The following is an 18664-nucleotide window of genomic DNA, read 5'->3' as shown; positions in this document are numbered from 1 at the left end:
AGATAAAAGATTCTAAGCTAAAGCGAAATCAGTTTCTGAGCACTTGGGACATAGCTTAACAAGGAGATAAAAGTTCCAAGTACAGGAAATGTAGTCAGATGAAGCATCGTTTGGAATCAAGTCAAGATCTCATCCTTGTTTCATGGAAGCTTTGCTTGGAAGATTCAGGCTTAAGTGCCTTTTGTTTCATGGTTTTGATTCTTGGATTTTATGGTTTTATATTTTCATGCCTTGAATTCATGTTTATTTATTTATTTATGTATTTATTTATTTACAGTTCTTATATTCCACCCTTCTCACCCCGCAGGGGACTCAGGGCGGATTACAGTGTACCCATATATGGCAAACATTCAATGCCAATTTTGACGTACAACATATACAAGACATACACAGAGGCTATTTAACTTGTTCTGGCCGCCAGGGGAGCTGTCGCTTTCATCTGCGACACTGATGAAGTACCTTCCGCATTCCTCGCATGCTTCCCCACTGGAGTTCTTCTTTATGGCCTCATAAATTAGTTAATTTTAGCCTCCCCACACTTTTAAGGTGGTACCTTATTTTCCTACTTGACAGATGCAACTGTCTTTCGGGTTGCAAAGGTCAACAACGGGCTACACAATGGTTGGAAACCCACTCCAATCTGGGCTGGCTTCGAACTCATGACCTTTTGGTCAGAGTGATCTTAATGCATCTGACACTCAGCCAGCTGCGCCACAATCCCGGTTTCCTGGATTTTATTAGAGAAGTTTTGCCTCTGTTTTCATGAACTTTGCTGGACTATTACGCTAGACTATTTTGTTCCTGCTTATCTTCTTACCTAATTGGATTTACCTATTCCTTTTAAGTGCTTTTTACTTTACTGCTTTATAATTATCTTCAATAAAAGGATTGTTTTCCTACTCAACTGTATGGTATTTAAAGCCAGAGGGCTTTCCCTGTTCTGGAGTGCAACACTGGCCACCTAACCAATCAACACGTCGGTCCATTCGGCTTCAGGGGGGTGACTTACCTGGCAGAGAGGCTGGAGGCGGATGAGGAGGCCGACTGGTGGAGACGGGTGGCTTCTGCTGCCGCATCCATGTCCACATCGCTCCGGGAGCGAGGCACATTGTCTGCCTTCCGGAGTCGCTTCAGCTCTTCTCGGCCTTTCAAGCTCTCCGACCGACCAAGCTTGACCTCAGACCTGGAACTAAAGGGATACGATGGGGTAAACGGAGGAAGCTGGGAAGAAAAGAGAGCTAAGCATTTGGAAGCCTGAAGGGTCTCCCTTGAAGGATATGGTGATGGCTACAAGCATCTCAACTGCAGACCCTCTCATGCAGACGTAGGAAATACCATAGGTGCAATTTCACTGGGACCACGTTGGAGAATGAAGTTTTCTTCTCAATGTGGGTGAAGATGCTCACCAGTGTACCATCCCAAACAGAAAATTCAGGTGGATTTTCCACTCCCAAGTTGTTGCTATTTTCCTGAGACTTTGTGATCTTGCTCTGACTTGGAAATTGTGGCAGTCACAACTTTGGCTTTTACCAATAATTTAGATTGATGGCTATGTTCCCAAGAGCAGTAGCAGCGGCAGCACTTTCTTAGAATCATAGAATCAAAGAGTTGGAAGAGACCTCATGGGCCATCCAGTCCAACCCCCTGCCAAGAAGCAGGAATATTGCATTCAAATCACCCCTGACAGATGGCCATCCAGCCTCTGTTTAAAAGCTTCCAAAGAAGGAGCCTCCACCACACTCCGGGGCAGAGAGTTCCACTGCTGAACAGCTCTCACAGTCAGGAGTTCTTCCTCGTGTTCAGATGGAATATCTTGTGGTTTGAAGCCATTGTTTCGCGTCCTAGTCTCTAGGGAAGCAGAAAACAAGCTTGCTCCCTCCTTCCTGTGGCTTCCTCTCACATATTTATACATGGCTATCGTATCTCCTCTCAGCCTTCTCTTCTTCAGGCTAAACATGCCCAGCTCCTTAAGCCGCTCCTCATAGGGCTTGTTCTCTAGACCCTTGATCATTTTAGTCACCCTCCTTTGGACACATTCCAGCTTGTCAATATCTCTCTTGAATTGTGGTGCCCAGAATTGGACACAATATTCCAGGTGTGGTCTAATCAAAGCGGAATAGAGCATGGGGAGCATGACTTCCCTAGATCTAGACACTATGCTCCTATTGATGCAGGCCAAAATCCCATTGGCTTTTTTTGCCGCCACATCACATTGTTGGCTCATGTTTAACTTGTTGTCCACGAGGACTCCAAGATCTTTTTCACACGTACTGTTCTCGAGCCAGGCATTGTCCCCCATTTTGTATCTTTGCATTTCGTTTTTCCTGCCAAAGTGGAGTATCTTGCAACAACATTATCTTGTTGTTGTTGTTGTTGCTGCTGCTCAATAACAACAACAACCTACCCCTTCCTTTTTGTTCTACACACAAGTTCTTTATTGAACTTCTTTGATCTGTATGCACCTGGGAAACCTTTCAGATAGTCAACTATATTGGAAAGTAAAGAATGAGTTTTGGGCTGCTCAAATTTGCCCTCAAAATCTGCCTGTTTGCATACTCCTGGTCCACTAGAGCTGGCACAGCCTTGCATCCTACCTTTCCATATCCAGGAGGTCTTCTGGGAAGCTCCCTGTGGAGAGGCGCTGCAGGTCAAGCTGCTGGGGATCATAATGTTGGTTGTTCTCAAAGTGCTGAATGATGTTCCTCACGTTGCCAGGCTTAACTGATCCAAGGGAAGGGGAGAAGGCAAACCATTAGCAGGCCTCCCGCTCTCTCTGCTGGGGGCTCAATGATCACAGGGTCTCCGGGGAGAACCAGGCTCTGTCCTAGCAGAGGGTCTGAGGGCACAACTTGGGTGAGGCAGCTTTTTAAAAAAGACTAAAAGTAAGTAAAGGTTTTCCCTTGATATTAAGTCTAGTTGTGTCCGACTCTGGGGGCAGGGGTGGTGCTCATCTCTGTTGACAACTCCAAGGTTATGTGGCCAGCATGACTGAATGGAGTGCCATTCCCTTCCCGCCGAAGCGGTACCTTTTGATCTACTAACAATTGCATCTTTTTTAACTGCTAGGTTGGCAGAAGCTGGGCCTAACAGCAAGAGCTCCCTCCTTCCCAGATTCGAACCGCTGACCTTTCAGCCCGGAAATTCTGCAGCTCAGCACTTTAACCCACTGTGCCACTGGGGGCTCCCTTTAAAAAGACTACACTACACTAGGCTTGGGCGATTTCGTTCGTTAATTTCGTAATTCGTTATTAATTCGTATTTAAATTAGTTTACGATCCAATATTGAGCCATGCAGGAATAGTGTGAGGAGTAAATTAGATTCGAAACAATTTTTTCAATTTATTTCGTAATTATTTTGTAATTATTTCGTAATTATTTTCGCATGTCTGGTGCAAGTTTTATAGTTGTTGTTTGTTTTATCACACCAACAGTCAACAACAGAGGGAGAGGGAAGCTTCAGAAGTTCCCCCTGTCCCATTTGGAGGTTTTTATTAGCATATTGCGCAATCGCGTCTGCCATTAACGAATCAATTCGTAATTATATAAAATTTCGTATATTTCAAAATTTTTAAAAGGAAAATTTCGGAATTATTAAAAAAAACGAAATGCAAGGGCCCCCTAAAAACAAAACGAGTTTAGAACCAAATTTTTCCGTGGTTACCCAAGCCTACACTACACCCAAATCTCCTGGAATCCTGGAGAATGCTGAAAGTTACAATCTCAGGAAATGACTTCTCAGAGCCCTGGGTGAAGGCTTGGTCACTTTGGGTTTTTTGCAGTTGAAATAGTGAGTCACACAGCCAAAAGGAAAGCCGAAGTTGCAGAAAACAATCTATTCCCCAATGTTTCCACCCAAGCAGAAAAGGACAGAGGGACCCACTAACTCTGGTCTCCCACTCTAAACCCCATTCTAAGCAGAAATCTCAGAATGCCTATGTTCCTCAAGCCCTAAAGCACTTTGATTCAATCCTCCCAGGTGTCAGACTCTGGAAGATCTTTTGAGTTAAAATCAAGCTCGCAATAGTAAACAGTGGTTTATTCCTTCTTTCCACAATCCTAAAAAGACAGTTCTAAAGTTTTCCCACTACAACTTCCTGTATATATCATCCCGAACTTCCATCCGCCCCTTAGTGGACAAACACTGTGCCCTTGGGATGTCAGGATCGCTGAATCAGCCTGGGATTGGCTGCTTCGGTTCTCTGTCATAAAGGTTGGAGGTGAGGGTAAAAGGGGCTGGGAACAGTTGGGGAAGGTAGTGTAAATAAGACATCTGTGTTGTTAGGGAAATTGAAACCGCAGTTAACAGACTGTGCGCACAATGTTTGCCCACTAGAGGGCGGATGGGAGTTGGAGCGGATATATACAGCAGGTTTGCGCAGGAAACTTTAGAACTGTCTTTTTTAGGGATTGTGGAAAGAAGGAATTAAAAACTTGTCTTCAGTGTTTTATTGTTGTGAACTTCATTTTAGCTCCAAGATATTCCAGAATCTGCCACCTGGGAGGATTGAATCAAAGTGTTTATTTATTTATTTATTGATTGATTGATTTACAGTATTTATATTCCGCCCTTCTCACCCTAGAATCATAGAATCAAAGAGTTGGAAGAGACCTCATGGGCCATCCAGTCCAACCCCCTGCCAAGAAGCAGGAATATTGCATTCAAATCACCCATCCAGCCTCTGCTTAAAAGCTTCCAAAGAGGGAGCCTCCACCACACTCCGGGGCAGAGAGTTCTACTGCTGAACGGCTCTCCCTGCAGGGGACTCAGGGCAGATTACAATGTACATATACATGGCAAACATTCAATGCCATAAACACACAACATATATGACACATAGAGGCCGTTAAACATTCCAGCTTCATGACGGTATTCTGGCCACCAGGGGAGCTGTCATTTCACCATCCACTGATGGAGTACTTCCTCATTCTTTGCATGCTTGCTGGAGAATTTTATGGTGTCGTAAATTAGTTAAATTAGCCTCCCCGCATAAGCGATACCTAAATTTCCTACTTGACAGATGCAACTGTCTTTCGGGCTGCAAAGGTTGACAGCGAGCTACACAATGGTCAGAAGCTCACTCCAACCTGGGCTGGCTTCAAACTCATGACCTTTCGGTTTGTAGTGATTTAATGCAGCTGTCTACCAGCCAGCAGCACCACAGTCCCGGTGCTTTAGGTCTTGAGGAACATAGGCATTCTTTCACAGTGAAAGAAGATATTTGGGTAGTTGTTGTTTAGTAATGCGATCCTGTTTAAGGGGTTTCGGAGGTCAGGGGGTGGGGTTCACGGGTGGGGGATAGAGGGTTATGTAATGCTAAGGTATAAATAATTGTACAACCAAATCTGATTGTACATATGTTTAATGAGCACTGAATATTGACTCTTTTGTAAATTTTTTGCATATGTTTTCTTTGTTTATTTTTTCCTTTTGTTCATTTGTTTTGTTTTCTACATACACTATGAAACAATAAAACATTATTTTTTTTAAAAAGGAGCATAGGCATTCTGAGGTTCTGAGCGGGAAAACTTTAGAACCGTCTTTTCAGGATTGTGAAAGAAGGAATAAACCACTGACATCAGGCCCTTTGATGCCCAAAAATGTGCCAATAATGAGGTGAGGACAGCAGTCAGACCAGAAGGGAATATCAGCGATTATTACCAAATAGATACAATGATATTTTCTGGAGAGGTGGAGAGAAGAAGATGGGTAGCACACACAGAACAACTCTTAACCAGGGCATTAAATACTGAGGTCAAATCATAAATAGGCACTGCAGAAAGCAAACGCAAGGCGGGAAACTTTAGAACTGTCTTTGACCCCTCATTTGGTCAGATTGATGCAACTGCAATAATGGTGCCCAGCAGCGTTTTTTACTTAAATAAGCAGGAGGAGGAAGAGCAGGGAAAAGAAAGCTGTGAGTAGGATGAGTGAGGGAGATGTTGTTGTTGTTTTTTACCTTCGACAGGGGACAAAGGGATATGAAATGCTGAAAAGAAAAAAAAACACAAAATGGAATGTCAAAATCAAGCTGGCACAACACCGGTGGGTGACCAAACAAAGTGATGCCAAAGGGAAGGAGATGCTCTCAAAGGAAGGGAGCTTGGAAAAACAATTCACACCCTCCTGCACCCTGCCACCCACTTTGGGACCAACCCCATAGGGTTAGAGGAATCACTGCCATGGATACACACAGTCCCACCCTCAGCCCCCAGACTCACTGCTCTGGGAGGAGCTTTTGGGCTTTCCGATGTATTTCAGGATGGGGTTGCGCTTCTTGTCCTCTGCCAAGGTCTCCTTGTCTTTCTTTGTGCTGCTGCTCTGTTGACCCAGGAGGGAGGAAGAGGAGCAGAGTCAGAAGGGGCACAGAGGCCAAGCCCACACAGGGGATAATAATAATAATAATAATAATAATAATAATAATAATAATAGGTAAAGGTTTCCTCTGATATTAAGTCTAGTCTTGTCCAACTCTGGGGGTTGGTGCTCATCTCCATTTCTAAGCCGAAGAGCTGGTATTGTCCACAGACACCTCCAAGGTCATGTGGCCAACAGACTACATGGAGCGCTGTTACCTTCCTGCCAAAACGGTACCTACTCACATTTGCATGTTTTCAAATTGCTAGGTTGGCAGGAGCTGGGGTTAACAGTGAGAGCTCACCTTGCTCTTTGGATTCAAACCCAATGTGCCACCAGGGCCCTCTAATAATAATAATAATAATAATAATAATAATAATGATAATAATCTGCATGCATTATTTGCCAATACATCACACTGTCATAGACACTTGGGAAGTGTCCGACATGTGATCCAGTACAAAACAACCAGCAGAGAGACCTTGTTTGCTGTGGACTCATCTTGCTGTGTTTCTAATAATAATAATAATAATAATAATAATAATAATAATAATAGTCATCATCATCATCATCATGATCTGTCAACTGCAAAAGTCCACCTTACTTGGATTTGTGCGCATCATTTGAAAATACATCACACAGTCCTAGACGCTTGGGAAGTGTTCAACTTGTTTAATAACAACAACAATAAAACATCACACAGTCGTAAATGCTTGGGAAGTGTTCGACTTGTGATTTTGTGATACGAAATCCAGCATATAGATCTCGTTTGCTGTGACATACTGTGTTTTTATGTCAGTAAAAATAAATAAATAAATAAATAAATAAATAATAATACATCACATGGTCCTAAACACTTGGGAAGTGTTCGACTTGTGATTTTGTGATACGAAATCCAGCATATGTATTTTGTTTGCTGTATCATACTGGGTTTTTGTGTCAATAAAATAATAATAATATCAACAAGAATAATAATTCACAGAGTCCTAAATGCTTGGGAAGTGTTCAACTTGTGATTTTGTGATACGAAATCCAGCATTTAGATCTCATTTGCTGTGACATACTGTTTTTGTGTCAGTAAAATAATAATAATAATAATAATTTATTTGTAGGCTGTCCTATCTTCCCGAAGGAACTCAGGACAGTTTCCAAGACATAAGGCAAAAAGATTCAATGCCTACAAGGAGCATATACACAAAATACATCAAAATAAACACGTCAAACAATATACAAAGGGTCTGGAGGAACCTCAAAGGTCGGCCCAGGTCCTCCTGCCTGCTTCCCACCCTCTTTTGTCTCTCTCACATACCTTCTTGGTCTTGGGGAAGAAGGGCAGCCACTTGTCTTTCTCCTGGGACTTCTCCACAACGCTGACCAGGCGTGACTCCCGCAAACGGATTCCAGCATTCCCCATGTAGGCGTTCAGGGCAAAGCTCATGGGAGAACTGGGAGAGGGAGATGTAAGGAAGACCAGAAAGTAATGCCTCCACCTTCGTAACTGGTATCCGGCAGGTACTGGCTTGTTCAGAAGACTCTCCTCTACAGTTCCATTTTTGAAATCAAAAGTAATGCCTCCACCTTCGTTACTTGGATTTGGGTGGGAAGATTTGAATAAATCAAATGCAGAAATAATCCTTAGAATGTGCTCTTTAACTACCACTATTCACTTTTCCACATAATCACCAGACAACTGGATACATTTCTGGCAATGATGAACAAGTTTTCTGAAGCTGTCACGGAAGAAGTCGACACTCTGTTTCCGCAACTAGTATCTCGCAGTTCTCTCATAAGCGTCATGATGTCCCCGCAGATCTTCTTTCATTATCGGGAACAGATGGAAGTCAGACGGTGCTAAATCTGGACTGTGTGGAGGGTACCGTACGGTGGTGAGATCCAGTCTTTGAAGTTTCAAGTCTGTGCGCTTTCATTTCAGGCGTCAGCATCCTGGGTACCCATCATGCACAGAGTGGATGGGAATATTTTAATCAATCAAATTCTCTTTAATCAATCAAATTCTCTTTAAATTCTCTGACTTGGCCATGGTGGTACACGCTCTTGTCACATCCCGCCTGGATTACTGCAAAGCTCTCTACGTGGGGCTGCCCTTGAAGACGGCCCGGAAGCTTCAGCTGGTCCAGCGTGCGGCAGCCATGTTACTAACTGGAGCGGGTAGCAGGGAGCACACAACGCCCTTGTTGTCCCAGCTTCACTGGCTGCCGATTTGCTACCGGACCCAATTCAAGGTGCTGGTCTTGGCCTACAAAGCCCTAAACGGTTCCGGCCCAAAATACCTTTCTGACCGCATCTTGGCCTACGAGCCCACGAGGACCTTGAGATCGTCTGGGGAGGCCCTTCTCTCGATCCCGCCTGCATCACAGGCACGGCTGGCGGGGACGAGGGAGAGGGCCTTCTCGGTGGTGGCCCCCCGGCTGTGGAACACTCTCCCGGCACACATCAGACAGGCGCCCTCCCTCATGTCCTTTCGAAAAAGCCTTAAGACCTGGCTGTTCGAGAGGGCATTTAATTAAGTGCTAAGCAACAACATTACGGTAATGAGAACTGGAATGGTATAAGGAAAATGAGACTGGCTATGATTCTACTAAGAGACGAAGCGGATTTTTATGTAGTTTGTATTTGTTGTATAGTCATATGTTGTTGATACTGGCTTCTGTAACTGTCTTTTTATGTGTACTGTACACCGCCATGAGTCGCCCGTAAGGGCTGAGAATGGCGGTCAATAAGTGCATCTAATAAATAATAAATAAATAAACTACCATTATTCACTTTTCCACATAATCACCAGACAATTGGATACATTTCTGCCAACGATGAACAAGTGTTCTGAAGCCGTCACGGAAGAAGTCGACACTGTGTTTCCGCAACCAGCGTCTCACAGTTCTCTCAATGTCTTCATCAGAAGCGTAATGATGTCCCCGCAGATATTCTTTCATTATCGGAACAGATGGAAGTCAGACAGTGCTAAATCTGGACTGTGTGGAGGATGCCGTATGGTGGCGAGATCCAGTCTCTGAAGTTCTGCTGTGGTGGCATGTGAAGTGTGTGGTCTGGCATTGTCATGCTGCAAGAAAACATTTCTCTTTTCCTTTCGAACCCTTGTTAGCCATCGTTTCAAAGTTCGCAGCATTGTGATGTAATGCTCTGAATTTATTGTTGTTCCACATTGAAGGAAATCAACATGGATAACACCATCTGCATCCCAGAACACTGTTGCCATGATTTTTCCAGCTGAGGGCTGTGTCTTCAATTTCTTTTTCTGGGGCGAGTCTTTGTGTCGATATTCCATAGACTGACGCTTCGTCTCCGGGTCGTAACGGTGTACCCACGTTTCGTCTCCTGTCACAATTGAATGGAGAAAAGCTTCACCTTCGTTCTTGTAACGCGAGAGGAGTTCCTGGCAAATTTCAAGTCTGTGCTCTTTCATTTCAGGCATCAGCATCCTGGGTACCCATCGTGCACAGATCTTCCGATAGCCAAGCAAAGCAATAATGTGACCCACACGTTCTTGTGAAATGCCAATTATGCTTGAAATTTCTCTCTGAGTGATACGACAATCCTCCTGAATCAATCTGTCAACCCTCTGCTTGTGAAACTTGGTGGTTGCTGTCACAGGACGTCCAACTCTTTGTTTGTCATGCAAGTCAGATGTTCCCACCTCAACATTTTTAAACTTACTCGTCCAACAATGAACAGTACTCACATCAGCACAATCACCGTAAACAGCTTGCATTCTCTGAGGAATCTCCTTTGGAACGACACCTTCTGCTGTCAAGAATTCAACGACTGCACATTGTTTAAGTCACATTGACCAACTGTCTGCACAGGGTTCCATACTTCACACTTTAACAACACATCCGTTCAATGCTAAGGCTTCCCGCCAAAATGGAACTGTAGAGGAGAGTCTACTGAACAAGCCAGTATCTGCTGCATACCAGTACTGCCATCTGTTGAGAAGTTACGAAGGTGGAGGCATTACTTTTCATTCAACCCTTGTATTTATATAGATATATGAATAATCCAGAATAACAAGAGACACATTGAAGTCTGAACTCTGATCAATCTGAGTTAAAACAATTAGCTAGGCTGAAAACAACATTTCTGCGAGATGATTCCAAGGGCTCCACTCACCTCCTGTCCTCTTCATATTTGGATCTGAAATGAAAAGTGAGAAGAACAAGTTAGTCAGCCACGTTTTGCAGCCGGCTAGCAAGGGCACATCAAATTTCTTATCCTCAGTCAACTCTGACAAAGACACTACTAAAGGGGGCATACCCCTGAACTCCTTATGTTGTCCCCACTTTTGGTCCAGCTACCTCCCAACAGGATGGCTTTCGATGGCCCAACTGTGACTTCCAATGAATCCTGCATCCTAGCTTGAAGGCACACTCTCGACTCGCCAGTGGAGAAAATCCACAGCTTCTCCCCAATTTGTTCTTTTCATCCAAGAAATTTATCAAGCAATGGAGAAGCTGTTGTTTGTTCTGAGCCTCTGAGAGTCCAGCAGAAGAAGGAAAGAAGGAAACGAAAAAAGGAAGGAGGGAGGGAGGGAGGGGGAAAAAGGAAAGGAAAGGAAAGAAGAAAGGAAGGGAAGAAAGAAAGAAGGAAGAAGGAAGAAGAAAGGAAGGGAGGGAGGGAGGAAAAACGGAAGGAAGGAAGAAAAGAAGAAAGGGAGGAAAGAACGACAGAAGGAAGAAGGAAGGAAAGATAGAAGGAAGGAAGAAAAGAAGGAAGGAAGGACAAAAAAAGGAAAGGAAAGGAAAGGAAAGAAGGAAAAAAGTAAAGAAGAAAGGGAGGAAAGAAGGAAGGACAAAAGGAAGGAAGGAAGGGAGGAAAGAATGAAGGAAGGAAGAAGGGAAGAAGGAAGGAAATACAGAAGGAAGGAAGGAAGGAAGGAAGGGAGGGAGGGATGAAGGAAGGAAGGATGGAAGGAAGAAAGGAAGGAAAAATGGAAGGAAGGAAGAAAAGAAGAAAGGGAGGAAAGAACGAAGGAAGGAAGAAGGAAGGAAAGATAGAAGGAAGGAAGGAAGAAAAGAAAGAAGGAAGGAAGGACAAAAAGGAAAGAAAGGAGAGAAAAACAGAAGGAAGGAAGGAAAGAAGAAAGGGAGGAAAGAATGAAGGAAGGAAGAAGGAAGGAAAGATAGAAGGAAGGAAGAAAAGAAGGAAGGAAAGACAAAAAGGAAAGAAAGGAGAGAAAAACAGAAGGAAGGAAGGAAAGAAGAAAGGGAGGAAAGAACGAAGGAAGGAAGAAGGAAGGAAAGATAGAAGGAAGGAAAGACAAAAAGGAAAGAAAGGAGAGAAAAACAGAAGGAAGGAAGGAAAGAAGAAAGGGGGGAAAGAATGAAGGAAGGAAGAAGGGAAGAAGGAAGGAAAGCTAGAAGGAAGGAAGAAAAGAAAGGACAAAAAGGAGAGAAAGAAAGGAAGGAAAGAAAGAAAGAAAGAAAAGGAAGGAAGAAAAAAAGAAGGAAGGAAGGAAAGTTAAAAAGGACGGAAGGAAGAAAAGAAGAAAGGGAGGAAAGAATGAATGAATGAAAAAGGGAAGAAAGAAGGAAAGACAGAAGGGAGGAAGGAAAGGAGGAAGGAAGGAAGGGAGGAAGGAGAGAAGAACGGAAGGAAGGAAGGATCAAAAGACAGAAAGGAAGGAAGAAAGAAAGAAAGAGAGAGAGAGAAGGAAGGAAGGAAGGACAGAGGGAGGGAGGGAAGGAGGAAAGTTAAAAAGGAAGGAAGGAAGGAAGGAAGGACGGACCTCATCCAGAACCACAGAACATCCAACTGAGCAGCTGACTCCCCTTCCCAATTGCTCCCCAGCATCCTTTCCCCATATACCCTCCTCCCCAGACACGTATGACACTCACAGGATGTCCCCAAGCTGAGCAATCTGCTTCTCGGCCACCTGCCGTTCCTTCTGGGGGTCTCCATCCAGGTCCATCAAGTCATTCTCCCCGTACAGGCTTCCCAGCCCCATGGTGCGCTTTGTCCTGTGAGCAGAGACATTTGGCTGTGTCAGTCCTTGGGCGCGCTTGCCTTGCATCTTGCCTGCCTTCCCACATCTGAACAGCGCACTCCAGCAACAACTCTGATCACCCCAGTCCTTTCCCCAGGAAACGCCTGCCTACGGTGGCCTTGCATTTCACAAAATCATTGCTTTGGGAAGGCCTGGCCTGCGAAACCACCTGATAAGTCCCTATTGGTAATATACAGGTGTGTGTTGTTGCAGGCATTGGTCGACTAGGGGCATCCTCACCTGTGTGTGTGTATGTGTGGACATGCTGGAAAAAGATAAACAAGATAGACAAAACGGAGAGAGAAATGGGCATGCCTTTGCAAATGCTGCAGCTGATGCATGTGCTCATTTTGGAAGTTTTGTTGTTCTTACCTACCATAATCAGCTTCAGATTATGGTGATCATAAAGAACAACAGATTTCTAAGGGCCTGAGCAGATGAGTCCCCTTCCCAATTGCTCCCAATTGGAAACACAGCAATATAACGTATAGAATTCCCAGTATCTACTTCGAACTGGACTGAGTCTACATTCCCATATAACCCAGTTCAAAGCAGATAACATGGGATTTTATTCAGCTGTGCGGAAGGGGCCTAGGTCACTTCATAATCGGGTCTTGCAAGCTTAGGACAGCAGCCATGTCTTTCTTGATGGAGTCAATCCACCTGCAGTGAGACCTTCCTCTTTTTCTATTGCCTTCTACCTTGCCAAGTTTATATGAGGATTGAATGAAAAGTAATACCTCCACTTTCGTTACTTGGGTTTGGATGGGAATATTTTAATAAAGCATCCGCAGAAATAACCCTTAGAATGTGCTCTTTAACTAAAACTATTCACTTTTCCACATAATCACCAGACAATTGGATACATTTCTGCCAATGATGAACAGGTTTTCTGAAGCCGTCACTGAAGAAGTCGACACTCTGTTTCCGCATGTCAGACTGTAGGATCTAAATAGCAATAGTAAATAACCACTCACAAGCAAGCTTGCTTTGAAATGGATATATTGCTTGTATCTCTGCAGCAAAGACACTACTGACTTTTTCCCACCACCACTTCCTTTTATACACTTTTTCTGCCCATCTCCCCCTCTTCTCAGTTTCCTTATTAGAACTTGTTTCTTCACAAGTTCCATAATATGGTTTCCAACGCACTCTGCTGGCTTCAGAATGTCACAGAGAGAATTTGTGATGTCTTCATGCCATCAGAAATTGACTCCAGAAATTGCAACCCATTGTGCACAGATCTTCTGATAGCCAAGCAAAGCAATAATGTGACCCACACTTTCTTGGGAAATGCCGATTATGCTTGAAATTTCTCTCTGAGTGATACCACAATTGTCCTGAATCAATCTGTCAACCTTTTGCTTGTGAAACTCGGTGGTTGCTGTCACAGGACGTCCAACTCCTTGTTTGTCACGCAAGTCACATTTCCCACCTCAACATCTTTAAACTTACTCGCCCAACGACGCACAGTACTCAAATCAACACAATCACCATAAACAGCTTGCATTCTCTGATGAATCTCCTTTGGGGTGACACCTTCTGCTGTCAATAATTCAATGACTGCACACTGCTTAAGTCGCATTGACCGACCATCTGCACAGGGTTCCATACTTCGCACTTTAACAACACAATCATTCAATGCTAAGGTTTCCCGCTAAAACGGAACTGCAGAGGAGAGTCTACTGAACAAGCCAGTACCTGCTGCATACCAGTACTGCCATCTGTTGAGGAGTTATGAAGGTGGAGGCATTACTTTTCATTCAACCCTTGTGTGTTGTGTGTGTGTGTGTGTGTGTGCGTGCGTGTGTGTGTGCGTGTGTGTGTGTGTATTCAAACGTTTTCTTTGGTTTTCTAATTTGTTATATGGTTATTTAAATGAAGGAAAAAACACTTCTGAATTAATGCATTGTTGAAGACTTTCCTTGCCAGCATCAATGGGTTGCTGTGAGTTTTCCGGGCTGTCTGGCCATATTCCAGAATCATTCTCTCCTGACATTTCACCCACATCTATGGAAGGCATCCTCAGAGGTTGTGAGGTCTGTTGGAAACTAGGCAAGTGAGGTTTATCTATCTGTGGAAAAATGTCTAGAGTGGGAGAACGAACTCTTGTCTGCTTGAGCCAAGTATGAATATGGCAACTGATCACCTTGATTAGCACTGAATAGCCTTGCAGTTGAAATCAAAAATATATGAAGAAGCAAAGGGTTGGGAGACGAAGGAGAGAAAAGAGCCACTTCTTTGGAGCCAGTGGGGTTCACCTGTAATCCTGGATCTGCTCCTGGATCTCTGGCATGACAGCCTCTTGCAGCTCTAAGAAAGCATTCCTGAGATCCTCCCCGTTCCGTAGGCGAGTCTCTGGCAGAGAGGAGAATATTAATGTAATTTTGTTTTGGTGTGTCAGGAGTGATTTGTGAAACTGCAAATCTCTTCTGGTGTGAGAGAATTGGCTGTCTGCAAGGGCGTCGCCCAGGGGACGCCCTGATGTTTTACCATGCTGTGGGTGGGTTCTCTCATGTCCCTGCATGGGAAGCTGGAGCTGACAGACAGGAGCTCGCCCCCTCCCTGGATTTGAACCACCGATCTTTCGGTCATAGCCCAGTCAGCACAAGAGTTTAACTGATTGCACCACTGGGGGCACCTAATAATTAATTAATTAATTATTAATAATAATTAATAAAGTATAATAATAACAAATAATTATAATGATAATCTTTATTTATACCCACCACCACCCCCCATAGGTACTCAGTGCAGCTTACAAATAGCACACACAATGGTGCCATACAACATAAAATACAACATATCAACATTAAAACCTGTAACACATTTAAAAACCAGGCATATAAATTAACAAGATCAAAAAAATTGGCAATAACCACTGATTATTTTATTTATTTTATTACGACATTTATATGCAGCCCTTCTCACCCCGAAAGGGACTCAGGGCGGCTTACATGATGTATTACATACAATAGATTATGTTATTAGCATAGTACAATATCAGTACTAAATATTACTATATTGTACTATACCATTGTATTGTAATATTATTAGTAATATTCCATATAATATAAACATATAATTAAAATATCATATTATTATTTGTATTATAGTGCATTACATTATAACAGCGTTTCTCAACCTGGGGGTCGGGACCCCTGGGGGGGTCGTCAGGGGGGTCACCAAAGACCATCAGAAAACACAGTATTTTCTATTGATCATGCAGGTTTTGTGTGGGAAGTTTGGGGTTCAGAATTGTCTTTGATTATAGCTGAACTATAAATCCCAGCAACTACAACCCCTAAATGTCAAGGTCTATTTTCCCCAAACTCCCAAAAGTGTTCATGATTGGGAAACACAACAAGATAAGTCCACAGCAGACACTCTGCTGGCTGTTGAATTGGATCACATGTCGGACACTTCCCAAATATCTAGGACTGCGTGATGTATTGGAGAATAATGTGTGCAAATCCCAATAAGGTAGCCTTCTCCAGATGGCAGATGGTAATTTTGTCAGTGCCAATTGTGTTTAAGTGCAGGCCAAGGTCTTTAGACAAAGACAGAGGGGAGCAGAAGACATTTCCATCTTGTCTTTACTAATAATATAATATAGCATATTGTATATGCATATAATATTTATAATAATTCAGTATTATAATTATAATTATATATTTACATTACATGTAATATTACTAATAATACTACAATATAATGGTATAGTGCAATATAGTAATATATACTGATATTGTACTATGCTAATAATATAATATATTGTATGAAAATGTATATTATAAGCCGCTCTGAGTCCCCTTCAGGGTGAGGGTGGCATATAAATGCCGCTAATAAATAAATAATAAATAAATAAAAATAAACTGCACCCAGTGTGCTGATCACCACTGGGACCACCTTTAATGGGTGGTCATCTTTAATGGTGATCTAGATGCAAATTCCTACATGGAATTAAGGAACTAAATGCAAGAAAAGTAAATACTTATTACAAAATTTATTTATTTATTATCTTTATTTTATCTATTTCAAAGTCCAGAAGGTTTAATATATATTTTCTGCCCTCAATTCAAATTTAATTTTTAGTATTTTTTCCGCGTGCTCATGTAAATTTTTTTCCAGAATTTTTTTATTTCCTTGCAGTGCCACCAGGATTGGAAGAAAGTCCCCGGTTACTCCCTGCATTTCCAACATTTATTGTTGTGGTTTACCTGTCCGAACATATTCTCCCCTATGAATCATCAAGGACTTTAAGATCTTCCGGAGAGGCCCTGCTCTCGGTCCCACCAAATTCGCAAGCGCGTTTGGTGGGAACGAGAGACAGGGTCTTCTCTGTGGTGGCCCCTCGGCTATGGAACTCTCTCCCGAGCGGGATTAGATCTGCCCCCTCCCTCTTGTCCTTCAGGAGGCTAGTGAAATCCTGATTATGGAACGAAGCATTCCCAGAATAATGGCTGATTACAGACCAAAGTGGGTGTCCACATATGTGGAATGAGTTGAGCATGATTTCACTTTGGCAATTTGGTATATATGTATTTTAACCTTGTATTGTTGTATGATGTTTTAACCTGTATTAGTAGCATTGAATCCTTGCTGTAAGCCGGTCTGAGTCATAGAATCATAGACTCAAAGAGTTGGAAGAGACCTCGTGGGCCATCCAGTCCAACCCCATTCTGCCAAGAAGCAGGAATATTGCATTCAAATCACCCCTGACAGATGGCCATCCAGCCTCTGTTTAAAAGCTTCCAAAGAAGGAGCCTCCACCACACTCCGGGGCAGAGAGTTCCACTGCTGAACAGCTCTCACAGTCAGGAAGTTCTTCCTCGTGTTCAGATGGAATATCTTGTGGTTTGAAGCCATTGATTCGCGTCCTAGTCTCTAGGGAAGCAGAAAACAAGCTTGCTCCCTCCTCCCTGTGGCTTCCTCTCACATATTTATACATGGCTATCATATCTCCTCTCATCCTTCTCTTCTTCAGGCTAAACATGCCCAGGTCCTTAAGCCGCTCCTCATAGGGCTTGTTCTCCAGACCCTTGATCATTTTATTCGCCCTCCTCTGGACAGATTCCAGCTTGTCAATATCTCTCTTGAATTGTGGTAGCCAGAATTGGACACAATATTCCAGGTGTGGCCTAACCAAAGCAGAATAGAGGGGTAGCATGACTTCCCTAGATCTAGACACTATGCTCCTATTCATGCAGGCCAAAATCCCATTGTCTTTTTTTGCCACCACATCACATTGTTGGCTCATGTTTAACTTGCTGTCCACGAGGACTCCAAGATCTTTTTCACACGTATTGCTCTCAAGCCAGGCATTATCCCCCATTCTGTATCTTTGCATTTTGTTTTTTCTGCCTAAGTGGAGTATCTTGAATTTGTCCCTGTTGAACTTCATTTTGTTAGTTTTGGCCCATCTCTCTAATCTGTCAAGAGTCCCTCTATGGAGGTGAGTAGATCGGGATATAAAAGTTTTTAATAATAATAATAATAATGTGTTTGCTGATGGTCTTTGGTGACCTCTCTCAAACCCCGACCCACAGGATGAGAAACATAGAAACATTCCTTAGCTTGAATATCCAGTACCCAGGGGTTGACTTACCTATTTCAGCCAATAACTGATCAGATACTCTGACCCTGAGAGGCTGGAGAAGGAAAAGAAAACACAGGACGGAACCATCAGGGAGTGGCCCTGAGAAGGCCCAAATTGTGCAGTTCTTGAAGTCCCACCCATATCACCAACATTTTTTTTAAAGCCAGGCCACCCGCCACCAAAGCCTCACCCACCACAAGGGCTCACCGCAGTTTTCTCCAGGAAGATGCTCCAGATCTCCTTCCCAAGACCACGGCCCTCCTTGGGGTTCATTTGCTGGTAAACATCGGCACACAAGTACAAGAGCTGCACAAGGAGGGCAAGGAGGAGGGAGAGCAGGAAGGAAAAAGAGAAGCAGAGTGAGCAACCCCTGGCACACAGCCAGGAACGAGGGGGTGATGAAATGCCCACAAGAAAGCCTCAAGGGAGGGAAGGAAAGGGAAGGAAGCGAGGAAAAGTATCCTCAATATAAAGCCAAGGGAATAGCTGAGAGTGGAATGGGCTTCTTGAGAGGATGGTTGACTCTCCTTCATCGAATCATAGAACAATAATAGAGTTGGAAGAGACCACATGAGCCATCTAGTCCAACCCCCTGCCATGCAGGAAAAGCACAAAGCACCCCTGACAGATGGCCATCCAGCCTCTGTTTAAAAGCTTCCAAGGAAGGAGCCTCCACCACACTCCAGGGCAG

The 18664-nt window shown here is 43.5% G+C and overlaps 1 protein-coding gene across 5 annotated transcripts in view; it reads right to left on the bottom strand.

Annotated features, from left to right (window-relative positions):
• The window catches only part of ARHGEF11 (Rho guanine nucleotide exchange factor 11), a 130174-nt gene that overhangs the window by 44022 nt on the left and 67488 nt on the right, over positions 1–18664 (bottom strand). For 4 of the 5 annotated variants that reach the window (XM_060758238.2, XM_060758242.2, XM_060758241.2 and 1 more), the window contains 10 exons: positions 18181–18279; positions 17983–18025; positions 14636–14732; positions 12226–12348; positions 10502–10525; positions 7665–7800; positions 6220–6319; positions 5958–5987; positions 2595–2721; positions 1010–1189 (listed from right to left, as the gene is read on the bottom strand). In XM_060758238.2, coding sequence (XP_060614221.2) covers positions 1010–1189; positions 2595–2721; positions 5958–5987; positions 6220–6319; positions 7665–7800; positions 10502–10525; positions 12226–12348; positions 14636–14732; positions 17983–18025; positions 18181–18279 — 959 coding nt within the window. The remainder of the gene's footprint in view (positions 1–1009; positions 1190–2594; positions 2722–5957; positions 5988–6219; positions 6320–7664; positions 7801–10501; positions 10526–12225; positions 12349–14635; positions 14733–17982; positions 18026–18180; positions 18280–18664) is intronic. The other variant, XM_060758239.2, reaches the window with a different exon arrangement.

This window comes from Anolis sagrei, chromosome 12 (assembly GCF_037176765.1).
Source record: "Anolis sagrei isolate rAnoSag1 chromosome 12, rAnoSag1.mat, whole genome shotgun sequence".
In the NCBI taxonomy this organism is placed as follows: domain Eukaryota; kingdom Metazoa; phylum Chordata; class Lepidosauria; order Squamata; family Dactyloidae; genus Anolis; species Anolis sagrei.
This window is presented reverse-complemented; position numbering and strand designations above follow the sequence as displayed.